This window comes from Podarcis pityusensis, assembly GCF_964106645.2.
Source record: "Podarcis pityusensis genome assembly, chromosome: 7".
NCBI classification, from domain to species: Eukaryota; Metazoa; Chordata; class Lepidosauria; order Squamata; family Lacertidae; genus Podarcis; species Podarcis pityusensis.
The window spans coordinates 88,061,686-88,089,070 of NC_138031.1; the positions used below are offsets into that span (position 1 = coordinate 88,061,686).

General features: G+C 44.6%; 1 protein-coding gene and 1 long non-coding RNA gene across 4 annotated transcripts in view; one reads left to right on the forward strand and one right to left on the reverse strand.

The window, feature by feature from the left end:
- The first annotated feature begins 530 nt into the window (after nt 1-530).
- SYNDIG1 (synapse differentiation inducing 1) lies at nt 531-27,122 on the forward strand. 3 transcript variants are annotated; one of them, XM_081015233.1, is made up of 4 exons: nt 531-608; nt 13,713-14,265; nt 22,542-22,679; nt 25,533-27,122. In XM_081015233.1, the coding sequence occupies exons 2-4, from the start codon at nt 13,771-13,773 to the stop codon at nt 25,689-25,691; spliced, it is 792 nt and encodes a 263-aa protein (XP_080871359.1). In that variant the 5' UTR covers nt 531-608; nt 13,713-13,770; the 3' UTR covers nt 25,692-27,122. The 3 variants fall into 3 exon arrangements, with proteins under 3 accessions (XP_080871359.1, XP_080871361.1, XP_080871360.1); XM_081015235.1 differs by lacking the exon at nt 531-608 and adding an exon at nt 2,173-2,276; XM_081015234.1 differs by lacking the exon at nt 531-608 and adding an exon at nt 9,649-9,723.
- Nucleotides 19,072-27,385, reverse strand: part of LOC308482271 — a 35,833-nt gene continuing 27,519 nt past the window's right edge. Inside the window, exon 3 of the long non-coding RNA XR_013989175.1 lies at nt 19,072-20,341. This is a non-coding gene — a long non-coding RNA (uncharacterized lncRNA). The remainder of the gene's footprint in view (nt 20,342-27,385) is intronic.

Here is a 27,385-nt window from a genome sequence, read left to right on the forward strand (position 1 = left end):
CCTTTGACTTTGGGGCTCAGCTTGCCTTTGCTCTCTAGCCGGCTGCTGCTTACTCCTGCAGTAATGTGATTTGCCTGTTTCACAGGCAGCTGGGATGTTGTTGGTCTGGTGCCGTAGGCTTGGCTGGGCTGGCTGGGCGCCTGACGACCACCTTGGCTCGCCTTCCCTTCTCCGGCGCTGGGCATCGCCCGCGTTCCGCGGCTTGGCGCCGACGTTTCGCGCCGCTTCGCCGCTTCCCGCCTCCCGCCTGGCTGCCGCCTGCCCCGCCCCGAGCTCCCTCTAGGACCCGGGGGGATCTTCGCGCCCCCCCCCCCGCCGAACCGCGTCTCGGTGCAGGGCTGTAAATTCCTCCCGTCAAGCCCCAGATGCGGCAGCGCTGTCGGCTCTCCCCGGGCGGCGGCGCTGCGCCCCGGCTTGCAGCCTTCGTGACATGCGGCAGCTCCCCCTGCCGCGCCGACTCTTTCCCCGCGGGCTGCTCGCGATCCGCCGCGGGGCTGCCCTGCCCGGAGCCGCCGCAGGGTGAGGCCGCCGCCGCCGCCGGCGGAGCGCCGGTCCCGCAAGCCGCAGCCTGGACGGAGGTCACCTTGCGGCCGCCGCTTGGCCCGGAGGTAAGTCCCGGGAGGGAAGACGGGGGGAGATGGAGCCCGCGCCCGTCCCGCCTCCGCCCCGAAGCCTCGCGGGGGGCGACGCCTTCCCCTTCTCCCGCGGCTCCGAAGTGGCGCAGCCCTGCGGGGAAGGACCCTCGACGGAGGGGCTCCGGCTGCTGCCGCGGGAGCGCAGGCTGAGTCGCCGCCTCCTCCTCCTCGGGCGCCGGGTCCTCCGACGGCAGCGCGAAGTCGGCAGCCCCGGTCTTTCGGCATGTGCCGGCCTCCGCGCGGTTTCGCGAGCCGAGCTCCCCCGAGCCGCGTTGGGCATTGCTGCCCCGGGAGACGCCGAGAAGGGCTCCCTTGGGACAAATCCAGTCCGGCAATTCCCCACCTGCGAATCTGGGCTCGCCAGGGTCATCTAGTCCAGCCCCCTGCAATGCTCCGCCTGGGGCTCGAACCCGCCACCCCGAGATAAGAGCCTCCTGCACAGGCGCGTCGGGAGCCCCATCGCCGGACGCATCCCCGGGTGTCCGGCCGGCAGAGAGGCGCCTCCGCGGAAGAGAGGCTGCCACTGGCCGGCTGCCTCGGGCGGAGAACTGCCTGTCGCCCGCGCTCAGCTCCGCCACCGTTTCCAGGGATTTCTCCCCAAGGGACGCGCTCGGGAACGTGCTCTCTGCTTCCTTCCCGAAGGGGGAAGATTTATGGGGAGATGCTAAAGGAAGTCCCTTGGGCTTAGAATGCAGAAGAAACTTCTGTGAAGACGACTAACACCACATTCTTATGCAAGTCTACTCTGAAATAAGTCCCAATGAATTCAGTGGGCCTTACTCCCAGGTTGAAACTTATTAGAGCAGTAATAATATAATAATAATAATAATAATAATAATAATAATAATAAGTACCACACCCTTCTGGCTGGGTTGCCCCAGCCACTCTGGCTTCCAACTCATATAAAAACATAAAAAAACATCAAACATTAATAGCAACAATCTGATCCAATATAAAACAGTCACAACAATTTAAAAATAAACAACTTATATCAAATAAAGCAATATTCAATAATCCATTAGAATCTAATAGTAAACAGTAAAATTAAACATCAGCAAATAATAATTAAATTGTTTACACTTATCAATTACAATAATTACTAATCTATAATCAATAAAGGAGATCATGTATTTATTCTTCCAGTTCATCAATATAAATTTCTTGGCTACCATTAGAGCGTGTAAAATCCATTTTCGTTGTCCAGTGGTTAAGTTCCATACAGTAGGTATATAGTACAGCAGAATATTCTTTTTCTGAAAATTTTAGTTAAAGGCATAATCTCCTTTAATCAGTGGGTTGATAATATGAACTTGCAATTTATGAATGGACTGCTTACAGACATAGACTCTGCTTGGATAAAGTGATGAAATTGAGAAACAAGGACACACAAATTATTCTTAAAATTAAAAAAATATATCCCTGAACTCCTCTCTTCCCAGCTGCGCCTGCCTGTTGCCTGCCTGCTGTTCTCAAAGTCGTGGTCTGAGGAAGACTCCCAGGCCTGGAGGGGGGCGCAAGGCAGGTGGAAAGAGCCATTGCCTGATGGCCAGCAGAAAGTCCCTCTCCCCTCACGTAAAAGTGCAGCTATTTGTAAGCTCCACTGAATTTTGGAAGTCCCACAAAATTCAATGGAACCTGGAAGTAAGTAGAGGTCTATAGGATTGTGTGGGTGAAACTGCTGTTTATTTCCAATTAAAAATGGATCCAATGCATTACTGCAGTAATTCTTCAGCTGTGGTCCATGGGCCACCAGTGCTCTATGGCGTTCCTTCAGGTGGTCCCCATAACCACAGCGACAGTAATTCAGAAAAGCTTCTAAACTGTATTTCCAGGACAAATGGTGATACCGTAAATGTCAAATTGTAACTCTTTCTTCTGCACTTTAATGCATCTACACTGAAAGTGCAGAGAAGGAAATGGAGAAACAAATAGATGCCAAAATGTCTTGACTGAAAAAAGACTCAGTGACACGGACCAAACTGTGGTTCACACCTGTTCTAGCATGGTAACCCAGAACTCCAAATTTACCTGATATAGTGACACTGATTTATTGTCACATGAATTCTGGACCTTGGGTCTCCAGCCACTGTCGGTTTCATGCATTTTCACTGCAGGTTTGCCTATTTTTTTATAACTAATTCTTGAGATTCTTGAGACAACCAAGTAAAATTTTTACATAATGCTCCTGTTAATGTGGAATTTGTTGAAATATTTATAGTATTTACAAAAGTTATTCACAGTTTTTCTTAATGGAGATGGAAGAACACCAATTATCTGAATGCAAGATATTGCTTCATAAGGTTATAAATACTTTTCCTGAATACATACAGGTTACACAAGCAGTGTTCAATATAACAACCTGAATAATTTTAGTAGTTTTATTCAGGATGAAGCCCATTTTGGCAAGTATCAGTGGGATGTCAGAGTTTGCATTTTGCCAAAAGTAGGTCAATGTGGGGTGTGATGATTGTTACACATAGTCTCAGATCATTATTGTAGGGTTGCCATATTTCAAAAGGTAAAAACCAGGACACCCCAAAAATTGTTGAGATGCGTTGTTTTTACAGTAACGCCCAAAAAATGCAGTTATCCTTTTAATTTTTTTTAAGAATAATTTTTTATTAACCGACCAATCACATCAAATCAAACCAAATTACATAAATTCCAAATTACACAGCCGAATTTTAAATTTTTGTTGGGGGTACCCATATTTCAAGTTCCGAAGGGATCCAATCAACTTCTTGCTTCTTACTGCTGTTTTAATGTCCACAAATCTAACCTTATGATGTTCACAGCACTATCCAGTCCTTTCTTATTGTTTTTCCACATCTCTTGTTGTTATTTTCATATCTTTTTCCTTTCTCTTTGTGACCTCTGATAGTCTCCGCAAGCTGGTTAGAACAGTTTGTAATCCTGCGTGGATATTATTTTTTTTATCCAGTAGCCATATCCAGACGTTTTCCATATAACATCACTTCCATACATCAAAACAGTCTTAGCATCATTAATCTTCACCAATCTGCCTCCTTTCTCAAAACCTCTGAGGAGATTCACTAGGAATGCAGTCTGAAAACAAATCCGTTCTTCCTCCCGGCTATAAATCCTTTGGCAAGATGGCGACTCCGAATTAATTGCTGCGCCATTCCCAAAAGCTCTTATTGCTTCTCGGTCTCCATAAAGCATACTTTTGGTTAAAGTTTATCTCCACACAGACCTTAATCATTCTGCTTGGGTCAGTTCAACTGACGGTTCTAATGAGGAGGGGTTCTTGTAAATCACATAGAAGGAAAGTAAAAAAGGTTCCCCCCCCCCCATTCAGTCCCGTTGCCGACATACCCAGCCTTTGGTGTATTTTCATCGTAAAATATTCCTGTTTCTCCAGCCCGTCGTCTTCTTTCGCAGAGGTCACTTAAATTAGCAGACTTCACTCCCCTTCTTCACTTGAAATATGTGCATTTGCTTCTTTTATAATTAATTATTCCAAATTGCTGCAACTAGTGCGCGATCAGAGACAGCGTCCAGGAGAGCCGATGTCCACACGGGGGCATTCTGCCTAGGGCCCTCACCCCTTTCTTTCAAATTAGGGGGTGTTTTATGGGCACAGCAGGCAAGGGCAGTGTTCCCCATTTCCTTGGGGCAACAAGGGAGGCTGCCTACTCCCATAACAGCCTCTTAATTACCCCGTGTGGGTCGGAGAGATGGTATTGTCGGCCATCTTCCAATGCGCCCCCTAGTGGCCCCCCCAAAAAATGCAGTTTTCCAAATGACTTGCCTAAGATCCAGGACAAAGGGCCACACTTCAGAAATCCCCCCCGGATGTCAATTCCACCTTTGTAATCCTGGTAATGTCTGGCAAAATCCAGATGTATGGCAGCCCCACATTATTAATACATTGCTAAAAAACCTGTCTCAAAGACAGGTTTTTGAAAAAACTCTCAGGCAGAGCCACAGCTGGGGGGTGGGGGCTAACCAGAGGGGCGTCACTGAGGCTCCCAGCCTGTGTATGTATAGAAATGCACGGGGGCGGGGGGGGGAGTGCCAATCTGGGTTTTTGACCTGGGTGAAATAAAACCTACCAGTAGTTTCACCGCTGCACCCGAGCTTATATTGATTCATCAGCAAGCTCAGGATAGTACTAGAGTAATTTTAATGGCATGAAGCCAAAATTTGAATAGCCTAACTTCCAAAAAATTATCTTCAAGGGTCGTGTCACATGACAATTCAATTAGCTGTTGTTCTTTTTGTGCAGACACATTGAGCAATAACATCCATTCAGTACTGGATGCAGGCACCTTTGGGGGGGGCTGTATACCCCCATGCTGTCACTATTTGTCACTAAAGCACATTCTGCTGAAGCAGAAATAATCCACGTGATGCCAAAGTGCACTTCTCAGTTTAATTCTTATTAATTTTCCAAACAAATGTTCTATATAATTCGGAAGCCATTTCTGCTGCAACAGGAGTCCATAATGTCAGAAAAACTGGAGGTCTGCAATGAGCAAGCAAGAATACAATGAAGTTTAAGGTTTAAGTCTGAGCAAACCTCAAATTGATTGAGACTGACCTTTGCAGAGTTCACTACACATCTAGCCTTTCACCGCCACCACCTTCAGAGTGAGGTAATAATAAACCTATATGGATAGGAAGGATAGGAACTATTTATCATCACAAATGCCATATTAGTTTTATCAATCTTTAATTTGTGATAAAAGTGGGCATCTTCAGTTGCTTCAGGGCAAGGACACTTTCTATCCAGATAGTAACTTGATCAAGCGCATTGCTTCTTAGGCGGCATATTTGGGGTCATAATGCCTCCTGGTGATCTCTTTCCTCCCCTTAAACACCAGCTGAGGCCATGGCAAGGAGCTGCGAAGCCATAAAGAGTAGGTTTTCTTTGCATTTGCAATACAGGCGGAAGCCCTTATAGCATGGCAGCAAATCAGAAAGCGCCCCTTCAAATCTTGCCTCTGCCATAATCGTGCTGGACACCCTTAGGCAAATCCTCTCAGCCTCTGCTCCCCAGCCCTAGCTCAGTGGTGATGATAAGGGCTGGTAAGGATTGCTGTGAATTACTTTTTGAGAGCTAAAAAAAAATTGTTGTATAAATGCTTATTAATAGGTTGCAAGTAACCATGGCTGTGTGAGGACAAGTAGAGTCACACAAATATACCCGTATTTTTCGCTCTATAACACGCACCCAACCATAACACGCACATAGTTTTTAGAGGAGGAAAACAAGAAAAAAAACATTCTAAATGAAACAGTGGATGTATGATTTTTGTGGTTCATGCTGTGGCCACAGACATGTGATCTGATGGTGAATTTGGGGTGACCCAGTGCAAAAATCCTGAGGATCCATGTGGATCCATGCTTTGAAACCACGTTTTAAGTGGGGAGGGAAGGAAAAGCACTCAAGGGACAAGGAACACACGTGGGGTGTGTGGAGAAGGATGCTGCTAATAATGCAGGCGAGGGGTTTAAGGGGAGAAGGAACACGCGTGGGGTGGGTGGAGAAGGATGCTGCTAATAATGCAGAAGAGGGGTATAAGAGGAGAAGCAAGCAGGCTCTGCTTCTCTCCCTCCTCCCTGGCTCGCTGAAAAACTTTGCTGCTATTTAGCCAGCTAAGTGGGGAGGAGAGAGGGACAGAGAGCCTGCTTGCTTTAAAGGAGCCAACCGGACAGGAGCCGCTTACACTCGTGTAAGCGGCTCCTCTCCTCTCCCGCTTTGCTCCTTTAAAGCAAGCAGGCTCTCTGTCCCTCTCTCCTCCCCACTCAACGGCTCTTCTCCCGCTTTGCTGTTTCAAAGCGAGCCACGGAGGAGGGAAGGAAGGGGAACCATGGATCCTCTGCTCACGACTGCAGCAGATCCCCCCGCGACCCATAGGCATTCGCTCCATAACACGCACAGACATTTCCCCTTACTTTCTAGGAGGAAAAAAGTGAGTGTTGTGGTGCAAAAAATACGGTAATTCTCCACTGCAGTCTCTCTCCCTGCACCCAAGAGCCTCTCCTAAGAGTTAGGAAAGGGGTGGGATGGAAAAACCAAGCAAGCAGATGCACAGAGAGGCATTCCAGACCTTTCCTGAGCTCCCCACCCAGAGAAAGGTGTTGTTTTTGGGGAGCATGCAGGAGCTTGCAGTGTGGAGGAGGTGAGGAATTCCCCTTGAGTGACCGTTCTCCAGGAGTGTTGCATTAGATAAATCCATTACCTTATTTTATTGTGTGCTTTTGTAGCAAACAGCATTCTAATGCATTAATGATTGCAAACAGAGGCAAAGGCTGTTTTTTAAAATATAGATTTAATTAACATGAAGCACAAGAGCTTGATTTTGTGCCCACAGAGTTTGAGTGAGTCTGTCTGTGGAAACATGCAAAACTGCAGCTTCTGCTCATGGTGAACGTTTCGCCCAACCTGTTTGCCATATGGGGAGAGCTGTGTGGCGCTGAGCCTGAGCATCAGCGTTAACTCTAAGTAGTCTGTTTCTCAGGGCAGAAGGTGACAGAGTAGATTCTCACATTACTCTGCTAATGAGGAAAATGCTGTATTTCAGACCTTGCTTTACTTGTTTTAGAATCCTGTGGAAGCTTAAACGTTGGCATGAAACTGTGGAGTTGCAATACTATCCATCAAGATTTCAGGGGATATCCAGCAAAGGATTTAAATTGGTTTACCAATGTCAGACTATCTGTGATATCAACAACAGTTTGCAAATTACGTACTGCTAATTACATAAATATCACTGTCTGTTCTTGACTGCATTTCATTGCCCTCTGGCCATAGCTTCATGCATCTGCTGAAGTGCCTGTAGTCCACAAAGCTTATGACGCAAGGCTCTGTCCTGTTTGCTGCAGCAGGCTAACTGTGCTACTCCTCTGTAAATCTTCCACCAGAGGCCAATAAAGAGATCAGGAATGAGATGCTCCCAAGATTGGTTTAAATTGTCACATGTTTTGAACAGCAAGTGAGAAACCTCTTCTTGTGATATGGCACCTAGCTTAAAAAAAAAAGCTAATGAAGAGAAAATAGCTGATATACCCTGGTAAACAAAGTATGAATGGTTCCTATTCTGCTACTTAAGACATGAATGGGTTAGGTCTTCTTGTATCTCTGGTGGTGCAACAGAGTTTGTTCCCTTCTACAGGCAAAACAAGTACGTGTTTCCTCACTCTGAAGGTTAACAGGCAAACCAGCTTTTGCATTGCAGTCTCAAAGCGCACGGTGCATGCCGATAGCTGGGTGTGAACAATTTAGGGTTGCCACGTTTTCGGAAGCAGGATCCTGGACTAGATGAACTAGATGATGCAGCAGAATCCTTACCTCTCCATTTGGGATATCCGTCCTCTTCCACTGAGCTCACTGCTTTGGGAGAGGAGGAGCACACTGAGTGGTGAGGGAGTCAGGGGACTCCTGGCAAGTCAGCCAGATCAACCCTGGCAATCAGTGGGGTAACCAGTGTTGCAGCCAGTCACCCTCACTATCTTTGATAGGAGGAGCATAATGCATGTGACTGACTAGTGGTAGCTGTGTTCGTCTGCACTGTTTTTGGTCATGTCTGCAGGTTCAGAAACCAGTTTAGAATTCAATGGCAATTTGCAAACTTAGCTTCTTAAATTAATGTAGTAAAGTGTGACTACAAGACAGATTGTCATTTACATATTATAATTAGATGCTATGTTCTCATATGCTTATCTCAAGGAGGATTAAAAAATTAATTCAGAAGATAATTTTAAAACCTAAAACCAGGAATTATCATACATTAGAATTTGCATTGGTATATTTGTTGTACTTTGTTTACACTGTGCTACTCAGCCAAAAGGTTCTTGTTGTGGCAGCTAACTCACAAGTTAAAACCCATCAAAAAAAATAAATAAAGCAGAGAGTGGTCATTGGTGCACAATTGGACTGTGGTCGAATTACTCCAGTGCAGGGTACTTGGGCTTGCCTTGGGAGAAGAAACAGAAATTTCAGCTGCCCTCAAACACAGCTGCTTCTTCTTTAGCGATCACTCGTAGCCAAGTAAGATTTTCTTCCATAAACACAGTCTTAACAGTGAGTCTGTAAGTGACTGTGGAGCCAATTCTGGATCCACATGACCTTCCACAATGGGGACATAGGTTTCCGGGTTGGAGTTGATCACGGTGAGGGTTTGCCAAGCGTGCCTTCCTCTTAGCACGTTTCTCCCTTTCATCCTGAGTTCAAGCGTCTTCAGAGTCCATGACACCTTTGGTAAAGGCTGTTCTCCAGTTGGAGCGCTCACAGGCCACTGTTTCCCAATTGTCAGTGTTTATACTACATTTTTTTAGATTTGCCTTGAGAGAGTCTTTAAACCTCTTTTGTTGACCACCAGCATTACGCTTTCCATTTTTAAGTTTGGAATAGATTGTGATGTCACATAGAGGAGGGAGGAAGGTTGTTTTCTGCTGCTCCAGAGAAGCGGACACGGAGCAATGGATCCAAACTACAAGAAAGAAGATTCCACCTAAACATTAGGAAGAACTTCCTGACAGTAAGAGCTGTTTGACAGTGGAATTTGCTGCCAAGGAGTGTGGTGGAGTCTCCTTCTTTGGAGGTCTTTAAGCAGAGGCTTGACAACCATATGTCAGGAGTGCTCTGATGGTGTTTCCTGCTTGGCAGGGGGTTGGACTCGAAGGCCCTTGTGGTCTCTTACAACTCTATGATTCTATGAGTTGCCTTCAAAAACAAAAATCAGGCATCCAAACAACATGACCGGTCCAGCGAAGTTGATGTTCAAGAACCATTGCTTTAACACTGGTGATCTTTGCTTCTTCCAATACACTGACATTAGTTCGCCTGCCTTCTCGAGTGATATAAAAAAAAAAATTCAGAGACACTGTTGATGGAATCTTTCGAGGAATTGGAGATGACATTTATAAGAGGTCCATGTTTCACAAGCAGACAGTAAGGTTGGCAGTACAATAGCTTTGTAAACAAGCATTTTGGTTTCCCTGCAAATGTTCCAATCCTCAAATACTCTGCACTTCAGTTGGGATGGGCTGCATTCATAGAGCTCAGGCGATGCTGGATTTCAGCATCAATGTAGCCCCTTGTGGAAAGATAACTGCCCAGGTAGGAGAAGTGATCAGCACTTTCTAACATTACACCATCGAGTTGGATTTGTGGCACTGCAGAGGGGTTCTTTTGTGCTTGTTGGTACAGCACTTAGGTTTTTTGGATATTGAGCAATGGGCATTTTTTTCTGTAAGCATCTGCGAAGATATTTAGGATGGTTTGGAGGTCACCCTCTGAGTGTGCACACGCTACATTTTCCTCAGCATACTGAAGCTCTATGACAGAAGTTATGGTAACCTTATTCTTTGCTTTCAGCCTGCTCGGATTAAAGAGCTTTTCATCTGTTCAATATATGACTTCTACTCTGCTGGGGAGTTTCCCTTCGTCAAAGTGTAGGATCATGGCAATGAAAAAAATAGAGGCAATAACACAACCCTGTTTAACACCTGATTCCACTGTGAATGGTCACTTTGAGAGCCATTGTTATCTGCAATTATTGCTGTCATATTATCATGGAGGAGCCGAAGGATGTTCACAAGTTTATCTGGGCAGCCAATTTTCAGAAGGGCATTCCACAGGGCATTACGATTTATAGTGTCAAGGGCCTTAGTCAGGTCAATAAACACCATATACAAGGCTTGGTTTTGCTCTCTGCATTTTGCTTGAAGCTGTCGCGCGGTGAAAATCATGTCCACTGTTCCCCTATAAGGTCAAAACCATTTTGGGATTCAGGAAGGGTAGCCTTGGATATTGTTAAGAGACGGTTTGCTAAGATCTTTATAAGAATTTTACGAGCCTCAGCTAATAAAGAGATGCCTTGATAGTTTCCGTAACCTGCTTGATCATCTTTTTTAAAAAGATTGATAATTTTGACACCCCTAAAGTCTGCTAGGATTTCTGTCTCCAAGATTTTTTTGATGGGATTGTGAAGTTGTTGTGTAAGTTAAATTCCACCCACTTTGAAGACTTTGGCAGGTATTTCACCAGGTCTCTGGCTTTGTTGTTTTTCATTTGGTTAATAGCTGTACACAACTCTCCCAGATTGAGATACTGCAAGCTCATCTCTAATTTGTTTTTGCAGAATTTGTGAGAACACCTCAGCAGATACGGGGGAGTTGCGGTTAAGGAGATGCTGGTAATGTTCTTTCCAGTGCAGTTCAATAGCTTCTTTATCTTTTAGAAATGTGGTACCATCTGTAGAGCATAGGAAGCTTATACCATAATTTAATGGCCCATAGATGGTCTTTGTGGCTTTAAAGAAACTCTGTACATCATGAATGTGGGCTCAGTGCTGGATCTCTTGAGCATTTTTTATCCAGCATTTTTTATTCTCTGGTTCTTCTTTGAACCTCAACCTTAGCGTTGGCATAGATATTTTTCTTAGTGGCGCAGTTTCTATCTCTTTTCCAGATCTGAAAGGCCTTCCTTTTCTTGTCAGTCATTCATTCAATCCCACTGTCATTCTCATAAAACCAGTCCTGGTGTTTCTTGGTTTGGTATTCAATAGTTTGCTCACAGGCTGCAATAATAGATGTTTCTAGCTTGGTGAGCTCCCGTTGCTCGGTCCCTGCTCCTGCCCACCTAGCAGTTTGAAAGCACATCAAAGTGCAAGTAGATAAATAGGTACCACTCTGGTGGGAAGGTAAATCGCGTTTCCGTGCACTGCTCTGGTTCGCCAGAAGCGGCTTAGTCATGCTGGCCACATGACCCGGAAGCTGTACGTCGGGTCCCTCGGCCAATAAAGTGAGATGAGCGCCACAACCCCAGAGTCATCTGCAACTGGACCTAACAGCCAGGGGTCCCTTTACCTAGTGTTCCTCAGTGTTATCAGGGAACTCCAAAAGCAGATGGTCCTTAAGAGTCATTTGGAAGCAATCCTGCTTAATAGGACCTTGAAGGGCTTGAGTGTTCATTTTGCACCTTTGGGTCTGGTGCATAGACATGTAAGAACCCCAACAACCACTTTTTTTTGAAGTTTTTTAAGGATAAGAGGCAAGAGGGCAGTGGTGGAAAGCAGAATGGTGCTTCAAGAAAGCAAATGAATAATTTTAGAAAGTGAGATTAGCCTAGGAGTTCATGGCACAAACCTAGGGTTCTCTTCAAGCAAAGCAGCATCTTGGATGGTCACGGGGGGGGGGGGGGGCATAAGGGACAAAGCAATATTGGCAGCTTGGGCTCTGATGGACAGGTGACTCACTGAGGTTGCACATAGCACAGAAAATGCCCAGGGCTGGAGGAAGAAGCAAGCAAGATAGCAAAAGGAAGGAGATGGGAGCTGTCAAAATACCAGTTTGTGTATTGGAAGGGAGATGCAACCTCTTTATATGATGGAGGACTAGTGAAGCTGGGTCATATAAAGGGACTGGTTCTGGGTAGGCCAGAATCATGTCCCAGTGCCAGTGCTATCTTTAGGTGCCAGTTGCAGATCTGTCTTTTGCTTCAGATGTTTTGCATGCTGTGGAGGTGGTCTCTGTGGTAAAAAGAAAAGCCGACAGACAGTTGACATTTTATCTGATTTGATGAGTGGGTACAGGACTTTGTTTGTGGATTTGTATGTTTGTTGTTACCCTTCCTAGTGTCTTACGATGGAGGGCGGGGTGCAAATCTCACAAGTGAATGAATAGCTAAAGTACAGCAATCCCACCCCAGGAAGGGCCATAGGTGGTTTGTGCAGCAGGGAGAAGCTTGAGGTTGCCACTTCACCCTTCACTGCAGCACTGTGATAAGAGTAGCAAGTTCTACAGAATATTTTTGGCCTCATATGTCATTGGGACACATTACCAGACATGGTATAAAAATCTTTATAGGAGTGTATTCCCACCCACCCTGCACATTTAGAGAAGGGTGAAAAATACTGTCGCTGCAGAAATTAATATCAAACATACATGGTTAAAACCTTTGTATTTCAGGACTCTGTAATGTTCCTGAGAATCCCTTTTTATCTTGCTTGTGAAAGGAGATTTTAAGCATTAAGATTAATTCCTGTGTGAAATGCAGCCCTGATTTGCCTGATAAATCTGCATTCGTTTTATGTTCAGAGCAGGTTATGCCATTGTAGTGCCAAATACAACATGAAAAGGTTCTGCTAAAAATAGTTTTTGCAATTCTGGCTTGACTTTCCCTTCCCATGCTAATACAAGTGTGTAAACATTTGTCAATCAAATGAAATTGGGTGTTAGAACATAGGAGACGTGGTGGGGGTAAAACAGCAGTCCCTCTTGACCAGGACTACTCAAAGTGGTGGTTCATGAATTGGGTAATGGTCCATTAGCCATTGGTTGTCATTCCTCAGGGACACCCAAGGTTGGGGGGGGTGCTTCAGGGACCTAATATGGTACTGGTCCCTGGCACATTGGCGTTGGCGGAATTGCTAGTCCACCACATCAGATAGTTTGAGAAACAGGGGTCTAGACCAGGGGTCAGCAAGGTTTATCTTGCCTGGGCTGGATCGGTCCCACAGAGATCCCTCCGTGGGCCGGATCGCACGCTCACTCGCGATTTTCGGCATCTGCGCATGCGCAGACACGATTTCTGGCACCATGGAAGCAAGTCCCCTGCCCCGCCGCGCTCTGCCGGTTTAGCGCAGCATGTGAGTGGGCAGCTCAGTTGGGGGGCGGCTCGTGGGCCTGTCAGTCGACCTCCGTGGGCTGCTTCCAGCCCCTGGGCCTTAGGTTGGTGACCCCTGGTCTAGACCATATTGTCATCTTGCAGAAGGGGGAGCAGGTGCTGAGTTTGAGTGAACACTAACTTACCTAAGTCCATTTAGTGATAATTATGTAAACCTTTTCCTGTTGTAAGCCTCCTTGAGCATGTATGGAATAGATGGCATACAAATATAGTGATGGTGATGGTTAACAGCTCTGTCTCTTAGCCCTTTTACTACAGTATCTTTTCAATGCCGTGAGAATCCTCTGTGGTGAAATAATTTTTAGCCCTATCATTTCCACACAAGAAGCAAATTGTCCAGGAAAAGTGATTTGTAAGGCCTAGGAATGAATGGGGCTTTTTTTGCTAATTTGTGGTTTATTCCCTTTCTCATGCCTCAGGATATAAGATCTCTTCATCCCATGTGATAATCGTCCACAAAGATTCCACTTCAGTGAGATGGTAGAGGAAAAGGAAAACAGGATGGATGGCTTGGCTGAGCAGAAGAGTGTCCTTAAGCACACCAAAGCAGCTGATGCCAAGAAGAGGAATGGGCTGATTAACACCAGAAACTTGATGGCTGAGGGCAGGGAAGGTTTGGTGTCTGTGTACCCCACCCCCCAGTATCAGAGTCGGCAGATTGGTACTCTCTACTCTCCAGGCTACCCACGGAATGACCCAGTGCAACAACTCCTTGACCCCAATACACTACCACAGACAGTGGAGTCCCGCTACCACCCGAATATCATCCTCTATTCGGAAAGCATGCTGCGATCATGGGGAGAGAGTGTGAGTGCGGAGTGCTGTGAAACCACCTTCATTGAAGACAGGTCACCCACCAAAGACAGCCTGGGATACTCTGATGGCAAATTTGTTAGCCTCTCCACGGATGAGATCAAGATCCATACCCTCTCCTATGAAGTGGAAGAAGAGGATGACTTCCAGGAAGTAGAGGTCAGGCAGGTCTTCTTGTCATTAGTTGCAGGAGTTTTTCTATGATGTGATCTGGTCCAATGGCATGCCTTTAATATTACACGATTAAAGACTACTTGGAGTCCAAAGGGACCACCCACAAAAGAGGTTGCCCGTTCCTTCTCTGCCTGAGTGGCTACTCTGGGCTACCACCCTTCCAGCTGGTCTCCATTGCAGGTGAGTAATTCTGCTACATCTCTCCATTAGGTGTGATAGGCTCGGTCACGTATTCCCAGTGCAGAGACATAGCAGAATTACGCAGTCTGAGAATCCTTCCCTGCTCAAGTGGTGAGTTTGTTTTGAAAAATACTGTATATTTTAAAACAAACTTAAAATAAGTTTTGGTTTCTGTTTTTCAGATGACACCACTAAGATTCTAGTGTTTGTGTATTGCCATTTATGTGTTGCTGTTTATGTGTTTAATTATGACTAGTGTGGGAGAATACGTATAGTTGAAACATGTTCAGTTTGCTCAGAGTGGTTGTCAGTCAACACATGTATTTAAATGAAACTTGTACGATGTCAGTTCTTAAAATGGTGTGTGGCTTCAGTGTAAGTGAAAAGTCACAAGTAAAACCCCTCAAAACTACCGTCATCTTCAGTTTGTGGATTTTTAGGCTACACTTGGGACTGTCCTGAAACATCAGGTGGGGGAGCAGGTAAATATTTGGCTCCCTGCTTGGTGCTTGCAATATCCTCTGCCTTTGACCATGTGGTGTAGAGTAAAGGAAGATCCATTACACTCACTCTCTCTCTCTCTCTCTTTGTAAATTAGTCTGTGTTTTGCTACCCAGAGCTTAAATACATGATCTTACACACACCCTTTCAATTGAAACCATGCATTTGGAGAGGACCCCTAACTCGGCAGAGAGAGAGAGAGAGAGAGAGAGAGAGAGAGAGAATACATGAAATTCAGGACAGACTATCAGTACAGGACATAGCATTTTACATTGAAATACAGGAAAATCCTGTATTATGCAGGACAGGAGACAACCCTATGAGATGTCCTAAAAGACTGAGGGGAAATAGACTGCTATTGTTTTGTGTCTTTCATTTTTAATTTTTTTATTTTGGAAGCAAATGAGACTCTTCCCTTGCAGAGCCCGATGCAGCAAAGTGAAACTGTTTTAATTTCAGTTGTTTTCAAGGGGAGACATTTAAGCACATGTGAAATCAATGAGACTCAAAGGTACTTTACTTCAGTTGTAGTCTCGTGTGCTGTCTCGATCTTTGTGGAAAGCAGTTAAAGCACTGCAATACAATTTGTGCTGGAATTAATATACTTGCCTAGTTACCCGGGCCACCCCTTATATCATTGCTCAGATGTAGGGTCCCTGGCAGACAATTATATTAGTTGCCTGACGTTGTTCCAAAGACTTGCTCCTATACATTAAATAGCACAAGCAATACATTCTTCAGCCAACAAAAAGTCCCATGCCAATAAGGAAGCAAATTACAAAATGTGTATAGAATATATAATGAAATCATGCAGGTCTGGATGCTGGCGCAATTTCTTTTCCATTGCACAGTCATTAGATGTTCTTGATTTTTCTTTTTGCAAAAGCAGAAAAAAGTAAAACTGAATATCTGATTTATTTATTTACTAAGATTGGAGGAATCATAGCCCCCCTCCCTAAAGTCGTGCTATCATTTTAATTGAAATCTAGCCCTCAAGAGAAATAGAGAAACCAGGGGTATTTCTCCACACAGCCAAAATTTTAAAAACAACAACAAAACCAAAATCTAGTTTCCTTTATCTCAGCAGCCAATGGCGCCATCAGGGCAGGACTTTAGGTAGAGGTTCAAAGCCCAACTCAGATGGATGAGCAGGACTGGCTTGCCATTTTTTGAAGTAAACAAAGTGGTAGCCATCAAAACAGGAATCCTCCATTAAGTCCAGAGCCTAAAATTATCCAAGTGCACTACTGACACCAGTCCATGTGCACAAAAAACTCCAGCATTGCCCAGGTTTAAAACTTGGGTTCATTGATATTTAGTCTGCTGATTGGCTTAATTTAATTAAGACAGTCCATGAACAGCAATAATCTTGCTTTCCTCATTCTCTCAGCCAGGTAAAAAAAATCAATAAAGGGGGTGGGGGACCACAGTCTTAAATGGCTCAATTTCAAATCCCTTAAAATAAAGAAAGTCTTCCCAAGCCGTTTTCTTCGCTTGGCAAGCCTCTGAGTTGCTTCTTTGGCGATACTGTCACCAACTACACACTGGAGTTCAGATACTAATTCTCATAGGCAATATTCCTCTCTGTTGGCAGCTAATGCGTTGCTTTGAGTGACTTTTCCTTGGAAATATGCTTTCTACCGTTACTCTCAGTGAAGTGCCTAAATCGGGGGGATGGGGGGAGCTTCAGGCCTGGTGGGCCCCCTCACCCAACCCTCAGGAATCTCCCTAGGCTGCGCCTCCTCTCCATGCCCTTCCCAAGTGTTTTTGTCTTGCTGGAATGTGTCTTTGAAGTGTGATCATGCCACTTGCTTGCCAGCACAGAGATCGAGGGTGAGGCATGTCGCCGACTGTACAAATGCACAGTCCTTTGCTCCATCCACTGTTGCCTCTGGCTCAACCCTCCGCTCGCACAAAGCCCCTGGGAAGTTGCTCTCAAACGAATGTGGCCCTCAGGTTGAAAAATCTTTCCCGCCCCTTGTCTTAAACAACGGTGTCCTTCCAAAACACAGTTCAGAATGCCTCCTAATTTGGATATTTATCCAAAGTGTCTCTCCTTACTTGGTTTCATGCCAGCTTCCAAAATTCTTTTGTGTTCTTATTTTTAGTGTAACTCAGATTGTCTTCAATTGCATCTTCAACTGTTCGCTCTTAAGAGGTTCTTGTTCACAGTACTGATCTACACAATGCAAAATGCTGATAAACTGGAGAGTTCTGTTTTCTCCAGGAAAATAATAATCTGTGCTTGCACTGAAGCATGTAGAAATATTTTTAATTCAGCCTCAGCAGTAATCTTGAGATTAGTCTACAGATCTGAAGGCTTTTTACTAAACATTTGAATGAGAGCAAGTATTGGAATTGAGGGGAGAAGAAACTAAATGATTTAGCATGGTGTGGCTGTGGGTGCTGCATTTAGTTTGAGGAGACCCAAATTCAATCCCCCGCACAGTGTGAACTTGGACCAGCCATTATCACATTGCCTGATCCACCTCCTAGGACTGTTGTGAGGATAAAGAGGCATGTATGCCAACCAGAGTAGGAACTTGTTTCTGATACACACCTGGGCTATAAATTTCAGGTGTAGCCCTGATGCTAGCCATGGCTTTCTTGCCAGCCTACCTCCTTGTCTATTTCTGTCAGACACTTCCTTTTTCTGTGAACAAGCTGTCAGTCACCAGTTGGCATGGCTGAGAAGGAATTCTCCCTAGATTCCTGGTTGGTAGCTAGGAGCTGGTGCTTTCACCAGATAATTTCAATAGCAAATTATATATTTATTGGTATTGGTTCACCTGTTATAGACTCAGCGCTCTATTCTATTCCCCTTCAGAAGAGCTGCTGATGTACTGAATCAGCGTGCAAGATGGAAGCAAGGGCGCACTGAGTGCCCACCCTCCACACTGCCCGCTTCCTCTGCCCCCAGCAGCCACACATACATGCATGAAGACTTTCACACAGTCTGGAGGCCCAGTTGTGTATGATTCTTAATTGTGCAGAAGTCTTCACACATGCAGATATACCCACAGATATAGACTTCTTTGCTGCTGGTCTTTGCACTGTATGCTCAGATGCCAAGCGATGAGCACATTTGTGGGGGCAGAGTGGTCACTTGATTGCTTTTCTTTTTTGAAGTGGGCTCCTCATGCTCACAGGGTCCATATTCAAGGGGTGGTGGTGAAATGTTTCTCAGATATCCCCACAGAAGGGTCACTTGAGACTGGCATGCTAGCTACAGTGGGCAGAAGGAGTGGCATATTGGCAGCCTCCCTAGGCACATCAACCAGCAGAAGGGCTGCTGGAGATTCAACTGCTGGCAGATGAGCTGCTAGTTGAAGTCCCTGCCCTTGCTACACCAAACTTTCCTGGAAGTTAAAATCAGTAAACCTGTGGACTGATTTATGGCCGAGCAAAAATACTGCCACTATTCTAAATTCATCACACTATGCACAGAAGGTGAATGGAAGAGGGTTTCGGTGATTTTTCCAGCAGAGTGAAATTATTAGCAATAGCAGTTCCCACCTCCCCAGTTTCTTTGAAGAGTTGATGCCACAAATGGTGGGGCTCCTTTCAGTATCCACCAGTGGGCAGCTGCCATTTTTGTTTCCCAGAAAGTCCAGAATAATGTTATGTCTGAGGCATTCTGGGAAACAAAAATGGCAGGTGCCAGCTGATGGCTATTGAGAAGAGCTGCACCACCAATATCTTTTCTTTTTTGTTTTTATTTTAAAGAAATTGTTACTTTGCATCTGTCACCCATGAGAAAACTGAACATTTCAAACAGTTTGGTTGCCCCTGAAATATTTCCCACTTTCATGAATTTCACCCCTCCTCACGAACGCACTGTAGCTCCTCTCCAATTTAGTTGTGAAGGTTATCTATTGAGAACCTCTTCCTCAGCCTTAGTCACCATGTCAAGTTCAGTCTTTTTTCTTGTTCCTCACTTACCCTGCTGAAGGCACAATCTTAACCCAGGCTGGCTTTGGAGTTATTCTAGAGAGCATGACAGAACCTTGAGATTTTGCACGTGTGTGAGATGCTTTTTATATAATTGCCAAGTCACGTCTTTCTCTGTCTCTCTCTCTGCCCCCTCTCACACACCCACACCCACACCCACACACACACTCAATATTCAGGAAGGCTGGTGATGGGGCTGGGAAAGCTAGTGCAGACTACTGAGAACACAAAGATAAAAGCACACATACGCAGACAAATGTCTTAGTCTGCAGTCTTATAACACTTACCTGGGAGAAGCCCCATTGAACTCTGAGACTTCCTTCTAAATAGACAGTACAGGATTGCACTGCAAATCAGGAAGGGGGGCTGAAGATTAACTTTATTCAGGCACTAAACTATTTATGGCCATTCTGAAGCTGCCATGCCTGAATAATGGCTGCAACCTCAAATGATTATGAATAAATTAGTATTCCTTTCAGCCATTTATTGCTGATTGATAGATGTTAAGATTTGAGAAAATTGAATACCAAAGTTCTGAATTATGAAAAGTTAGATTAACATTTCATGGGAGGTGTCAGTGCACTGAGCTTTTCACTTGAGCTGCCGTGCTCTTTTATCCAAAAGTCTCTCTTTCCGCAGCAAATGTTTGCTGGGCCTGGGCCAATTGAATGTCTACAGAATTCACTCAGTATGGTGGTGGAATCTTATAGTATAGACGTCATTTAAAAAAAACCTCACGGTCTTTGTTGGCTTTACCTTTGCAAGAGATGAAATAGAACAAACCAGTCTTCATTTTCCAGACAGAGTCCAGAGCAGCAAATTAAATTCCTTCTGCAAGAACATACAAGGTGGCTATTGGTGCACTGCACCTAAAGGCCTCTCCAGATGCAAAACATAACCTGACCTTCGTGTGCCAAGGCCCTGAGACCACCCCATTCCCTAGATGAAAAAACCAGTCGAAACGCGGTATAATGATTTATGGGGTAAATTGAGGCCACAGCTTTATTGGTGACAGATGTGAAGGTTTGGCAATAGGCATTGGGTGAAGCCACCACTAATCCACTCCAGCCCATCTGTTGGAGGTCTGATGGTAAACCCAACTGGGGGTGGGGGCACCCTATGACTTACATCAGATAGGGGTGCCCCCAAGAGGTCCCTGTTTGAGGAGTGGTATGGCCCTAGCCCCGGTCTGAGCGTTGGACAGAAGCCACTCCTCCTGGATCCGCAGCTGAGTCTCATCCCTTGATCCACTGCTGCACAAAGTTCCAACAAAAGGAAGAGGTCAATTAGCCTGGCAGGCCACAGTTTATTCTGTCCAAGTGCCCCTGTTGGTCAGTTGGTCCCGCACCCAGGGCAATGTCCAAGACCTCCTGCCTGCTCTTCGTTGGTTCACTAGAGCAGCTCAGAGCCCGTCCACAAAACTGCCTGCCTAGGAGGGCAAGCAGACTTAATTCAACAGGGGAGAGGAGAAAGTGTACATAGAGTAGAATGTTAAGAGCATCTGTTCAACTTTCTGCCATTGAGAAGCCACGACAACTAAAAAGAGCTTGGTTGTGGTTGTGATGTGCCCCATTTTCTTTTTCCAAAAGCAGCCATGATTAATGTGCAAGTTCTAAATAATGCTAATCATAAAGATGAAGCCTGACTGCATTCCCCTTTTGGTCAAATACTTTCTCATAGTCCCACATATAGCGGGATAACCCTGGCTTCTTAGAATCATAGAATCTTAGCCTTAGAAGGGGCCCAAGGGTCATCTAGTCCAACCCCCTGCAATGTAGGAATCTCAGCTAAAGCATCCGTGACAGATGGCCACATGACCTGGAAAGCTGTCCCCTGGCCTGAAAGCGAGATGAGTGCCACACCCCATAGTTGCCTCTGACTGGCCTTAACCGTCCAGGGGTCCTTTACTTTTACCTTTTTTACCTTCCCCAGATAATGAAATGTATTCTAGAACTCTCTGGAATAGAAGTAAACGGTCATCAGCCCTCCCAGAATTTCCCTTGAAACATTAACATTGCCAATTGATTAGGGAAAAAATGCCTGGCTGTTGGGTTTTTTTTGCTTTGGGGACAATTCCCAGAAATGAACGGAGCAAGCTTGTTTTTCTCAACAGTTCTTCAACCTGGCTAAGCGCACTGGGCTTCATCAGATGGATGTGCTTTGGGACCTGCCTTGTGACTCAGAAGCCTCCTTCCTACTGCAACCAAACCATCTCCCAGTGTTGTTGTTTTTCATTTCACAAAGTGGCAACCTTATGATCCATGTAGTCCTCTGCTGCTGCCATGTGGTGACTCATCCGTGTGTTGGTGGTTCTGGGAAAAGGGAGGGTGTAACTTTCCTGGGAAGGACAACTGAATGCAGCCTGTGGGCTTTACACCACCTTCTCTAGGTTTAGGGGACTTTCTGTCTGAACTTGATGGCTTACTTAGGATGCTGCCCACCTCTGAAATTCAGGATCACCATAATCACTCACACAGGTCCCTGGCTTACAGAGGGCCTGAGGCAGATGAAAGAGGAGAGACTCCTCAATAGGTAGCCTTAACAAACCACCAGTCTCTACCTTACCTGCCCCAATTCATATTACATAATCATGATATTGACCTGCCTTTAACATTTGAAATGTGCTACACACTGTCTACAGCCAGTGTTTACTTTTCTTTGAACAAGAGCACACTGCAGACTTAGACAGATCCCAGCAAGAAATGACAAAGACAGCCTATCTTGAGACACAATGGAATGCACCTTGGCGGCAGGGGTGTGTGTGTGTGTGTGTGTGTGTGTGTGTAGTCAAACTGCTGCAGTAGCAGCACTGAAGGGACCAGCCCCAGGGTGCAAGCCTGAAGGTCCTGATGTGCTCCAAAGGAAAGCAGAGCAACACGTTTGGCACCAGCTTGGCTGCAGGAGTTGCCGGAAGGAGGCGTACTAGGCACCATCCAACTGCCTTAAGGACTCTTTATAATGTTAGCCTAGATATATAGCTAGATACAGATAAATAAAGCAGAGCCTATAAGAAGCAAGCAGACTCTTAAAAACAGGCCGCAGATTCTCTGAGGGCAACTTGTGCAGCTTTCACAAAACCATATCCCCGGTTTCAGCTACAGACTCTCAGCTGTCTTTCTTCCAGGTCTGAGGCAAGCTGCCTGTTTCACTAATTCACCCCCTCCCACTGCAGAGCACCCACCTGAGACCCCACCCACGCTCATCTGAGAAAGCACCCAGTCGCTAGGAAAGAATACATTTTTGTCAAGGTTCCGATTGCTTATTCCCAGTGGTCAGGGCAGCCAAATTCACAACAGTATTATTAATAAGGTTTGCTAGTTTTTAAGAAGCTTTTGGCTAGTCAGTTCAACTTTCGTGAGTTATTTTAAAAAGATATCTTCTTAAGATATAGAATAGTAGAGTTGAAAGGGATCCTGAGGATCTTCTAATCCAGTTCCTAGCAGTGCAGGAATCTTTTGTGGGGCTCAAACCCACAGCCCTGAGATCAAGAGCCTCATCGTCTACCAGCTAAGCTATCCCGGCTATATAGCAAACTTTAAATAAATGACCGCAGATCCAAAAGTGGCAGGCAATAAGAACTTGCCTCTAATCAGTGTCCTCTTTACGTGCCCTTCCTCTTGCTGTTCCAGAGCGATTATTCAAGTGACACCGACAGTGAAGACCATTTCCTTATGATGCCGCCCAGGGACCATCTTGGACTCAGCGTGTTCTCCATGCTCTGCTGTTTCTGGCCACTGGGAATTGCTGCCTTCTATTTGTCACATGAGGTAATGTAGAATTCTGTTATCCCAGTTAGCAGTGTGTGCAGGCATGCGCTGCCCTGTTTATGCTGAGGGCATGATGAAACCATCCATGGACTGGGCAGACAGAGCTGAGTATGTAGGGGGCAGGATGACCTTGCGCCTCCACTTTTATTTCTGTGTAGCAACTATTCCCCTCCCTGGTTTGATATTTCAAGCTTGCCTTATCAACTGTACTCAGGAGTTCTTTCCGTTTCATGAAATAGAGGAGATAAATTCTCAGCGCAGGTGCTTGGATGGCTTTACTTTAGGCTAAATATGCACAAGATTGTATTTAAGATAAGCTCATCATGCAAGAGGTTGGTTGTCAGAAGTAATAATTTAGAATTCTAAAGCTTAGCTTATTAAAATTTGATATATCTCTGGAAGTTTCAACCCTTCAAAAGAAGAGAATTGGGACTGAAAGACCAAGGGGAAATGTGGGTGCATGAAGCATAAGTTGAAAGCAAACACAATATTCAGGATGTGGTTATTGCTTACATGGGGCAGAAGTTAATGGGGGCACTTTAATGTATAATGTCTATACTTCTTGGTGCATTTGAATTTGTAAGTACCTTAATTTTTCTTTCAGACTGAAGGGCTTTTGATCCTAGAATGCATTCAAGACCATTTTTGATGAGAGATCAAAAAAGCATTGAGGCTCTTTAGTGCATTTTCCCCACCTGCCAACATTGTGAATGCAGGATAGAGAATCCACCTGGTTCCTTCCACTGCTATTTTTAAATGCCTGTGCAAGGCTGTGATCTAGTCCCCGCTTACTTGGGAAGGAGCCACACTGAATTCAATGGAGCTTACTTCTCAGTACACATGTATAGATTGCACTATGAAACTCAAATTTTTGTTCTCTCACCTGACACCTTTATTATTTCCCACCTCTCTCCTTCCATTGAGTGTCTCTCATCTTACACTGACTTGTGTTTTATATAGAGCACCTACTTTGTTTCAGCACTCTAGAAATAAAATTAGAGGGTGGAAGGAAGTCATTCAAATGTGCATTCTTGCTACTGTGAATTTGACAGTCACTTTATAGACTGATTTAAGCAACTGGCTTCCTTCTGTTGCAAAATCCCTAAAAATATACCCATTTTCACAAGCACATGGCACATATGATCATATAAATGTCACCAGCCCCTATGAACTGCTGTCAGGCTTGCCATTCTGCCACTTGTACAGTGCTATTACAAATACATTACTGCAGAGAAAACTAAAATAGTGGAGACATCCTAGGCTAATGAGTGAGGATGCTCTTAATGAGTGAGGATGCTCTAGGCAATAGACATTTAAAGGTGATTGGTGCTGAAGGATCCAAGACCTTTACAAGGAAGTCTGCACTGTTATCTTTAATTCTGTCTGCTCTTGAACAAGCTGGCTTGCCCTGTGCTGCTGCTGAGCGGAACCCCCCAACTTAGAATTCCGTTTGTGTTTTGTGCCTGTTTTTTATTTATTAAAGCTCTTGGCCTGCTACTGAAAACATTTCAGCCTGAAGACTGTGTTAAATTGGCTCATCAGTCATCTTGATGCCAACCACAGTCTGGCCAAGTATTTTTTGTTTTTTTTCTCCAGAAAGGAAAGTGCTGGAACTCATAGCCGCTGCAGAGGTGTCCTGCAGGACAGCAAAGGAGGGTTGATTTTGGGGGGTGGCCGTGTCGTTCTTCAAGGTCATGTGAGATAGATGTCTCTGGTGTCAGATATTCTTCTTCTTCATCATCATTTAATTTGTATGCTGCCTTTCCGTAGTTAAAACCATGCTCAAGACGGCTTACAACATGAAACGATTTACATAATTACAAACGTGACAAAAGCAATTCCCCAGCCCAAGTGTCTGTTCAGCAGGCTCAGCTTTTGTAGCTGGAGTCAGTCAGGGTCTTGCCCTCCCAGGCCAGGTGGAAAAGCCTGCAAGACGGGGTAGGTTTTCTAGGACTCACAGGCAAGATTTTGCCATTAACCATGGCAGAATGACCTACTCTAGTTACAGCATGCTACAACATGTTTAAAATATTGATTTCTTCATTTTGGATTTAAAAAAATAGGGGTTGTCTTATACATGGGGGCATCCTTTACATGGAAAAATACGGGGTGTGTGGGTGTGTATACCACTGAAGATTTGAAAGCTTAAACCTATGGCATTCTGCATGCAAAGCAGGTGTTCTGTTATGACCTAGCATGGCACATAGAAAAGGGTTTCACTTGGCCTTTATTAGCCGAGCAATAATTTAACACACCATGTTTATTTAGACATGCTTGTCTCAACATTATAATAGTTTAAGTGTTATCATTTAGATGCTCAGTTATAATATCGCAAATTAACTCATCAGTAATTTTAAAACAGAACAGCTGCAGTGTAATTGCCTTTCACCATTTGTGTTCATTAAAATGCAGTTGACAGGAGTTGCAGAACCACCTAAAAAGAAAACAGACCCACTGAATCAAGCATCCAGGCAATGCAGCATAAAGCACATTATTGTAAAAGAGATGTCAAAATTATTTGACATTTAAGAAGTGGGGCTGCAGCTTAATGTGGCTCATCTGTTTATGCCAAAAATGGATGCCAGGTGGCAAAGACAACTAAATTACTAACTCAGAAAGTCCTATTCAATGCACCAGTTTGTCTGTGACGGGGCACTCCTTTATCCTCCTGTGCTTGATGGAATGGATCTGACTTTGTAGTGTTTGGCTATTTCTACCTTAGCAACAGCTTTAAAAGCCCAAACTATACAGTATACTAAAAAAAAAAAAGTCTAAAAAATCAATTTTCCTCTTTAAAGTTGAAGAGTGCACCATATCCAGGTTTACTAAAGTGAGCTTTTCATCCCCCTACAGACAAACAAAGCCATTGCTAAAGGGGACTTCCACCATGCCAGCTCCAGTTCACGACGAGCCCTCTTCCTGGCTGTGCTGTCCATCACTATTGGAACAGGCATCTATGTGGGGGTTGCCGTGGCGCTTATAGCGTACCTGTCCAAAAACAATCACATATGAAACTCAAAGAAGTGGACTGCTGTAGAAAGCCACAGGAGGCCATGACATTTCAAATATCACTTGTTTTGATGGTACGAAGGGCTGCTGTAATTTTGTACGATTTGAATTCTGAAGAAGAATGTTCAGGATCTACACACCCCCTCCAGCTCACTTTGAATGTTGGCAGTACAGTCATTGCAAGAAGCCAAGAAATGCAGGTTCTTTCCTGAGAGCCAGATATACGTCTTCAGAGCTCGTTGCTGTCCTGAGCTGGACCAAACCCAAAGGGAGCTCTGTCGCATATATACCCTTGAACATGAGGTTCATCTGTCAAAAGGTGAGAGGCATCTGAATGTAGAGACCTAAAGCTCTACACAGCTGACTGTTTCCTACATAAGAAAGGCGATTCCTCTCTCGGCTTTGGATGATTGAGAAGATGAAACAGCTGGTTCAGTGCATATTCATGACCATGGCTCAAATATTACCTGCAAAGTGAATGTCATATAGGAATAGCAGGAGCCCTATAGGAAAAGAACAAACTCAAAATGATACGTTCTTCTGGTCCATCACATCCAGAGGTGAGGCAAAATGAGGTGGCTGCCTGAGGGCAGCAGATTTGGGGTGTTGAACTCATGGAACAAAGCTGTTGTGAAAGCTTCCTGTGCAAGCTGCGTTGAAACCAAAATGAGGTGTGCAGAAGTACGGTCATGTTCTTGTGCAGCTCCTGTTCATTTCAGTGGAGCTTACATTGAGCTTCTTGGTGCATTGCTAACAAGAGGATTTGTCCCTCTCAGGTGCCAAAGTGTCTTGGGCTGGCCCTGATCCCACTCTGAAAACGACTGGCTTGCAAAGCATGCAGCTCTTTCTGGCAGCATCTCTCTTAACAAAGGGGGCCTCTCCTGCAACTAAATATAAGAAGCCTGTCCACAGATTTCATGACAAGGCATGGAGTTCCACATCACAGCATGGACCAAGAGGTCTGGTTACAGGACCCTGGAGTGTCAGCCTGATGGCACAAACCTTCATTCTTGGTTTATGGACTTTCAGTCATGCTGTGATACATTCCCCATTCTCTAGTTGCGATGTTCGCCTAAAATAAACTCAAGTGGGCAATGGGCATATTGAAAAGAATTAATTAATATTAAAAATCAACTGAAAATAATATTTATTTTGTGTATTACTGTGCTTCTATTTCTTTGATGTTCTTCTGATCTCCTGAAGCAACATCTTACCTAGCATTTTGCAGATTTCTGTGAAACCACTCGTTGCAATGAACCATTGTATTTATCTCTATTTATTGCTTTTAATCAAGGCTGTTAATCTAAGGTCCTGTTAACACTGAATTTGTTTATTTTCCATTTTTAAAAAGTGCCGTTTGAAATTAAAGGGCATACAGATGTGGAACTATTTTTGTGCAAGTTTAGGAAGTTCATTAAAAATATAAGAAATGCAGATGTTGGTTCATGTAATTTGCCTACTTGTTATAAGGGCTTTTACCTACTTGATAGATCTTGCACAGTCAGTTTGCAAAATGGGAACAGACTACTGTCAACTGTGACAAAAGTGATGAAAGACAGCCATTTTACAAGATATCCTGCAGGAAACTTTTGTCCATATATAAAGCCCATACCAATATCAAGAGACTTTGTTATAAAATTCTGGGCCTTTACCACAACCTCCCTCACTAAATGACAGGGCATTTTTTGGGGGGGTAT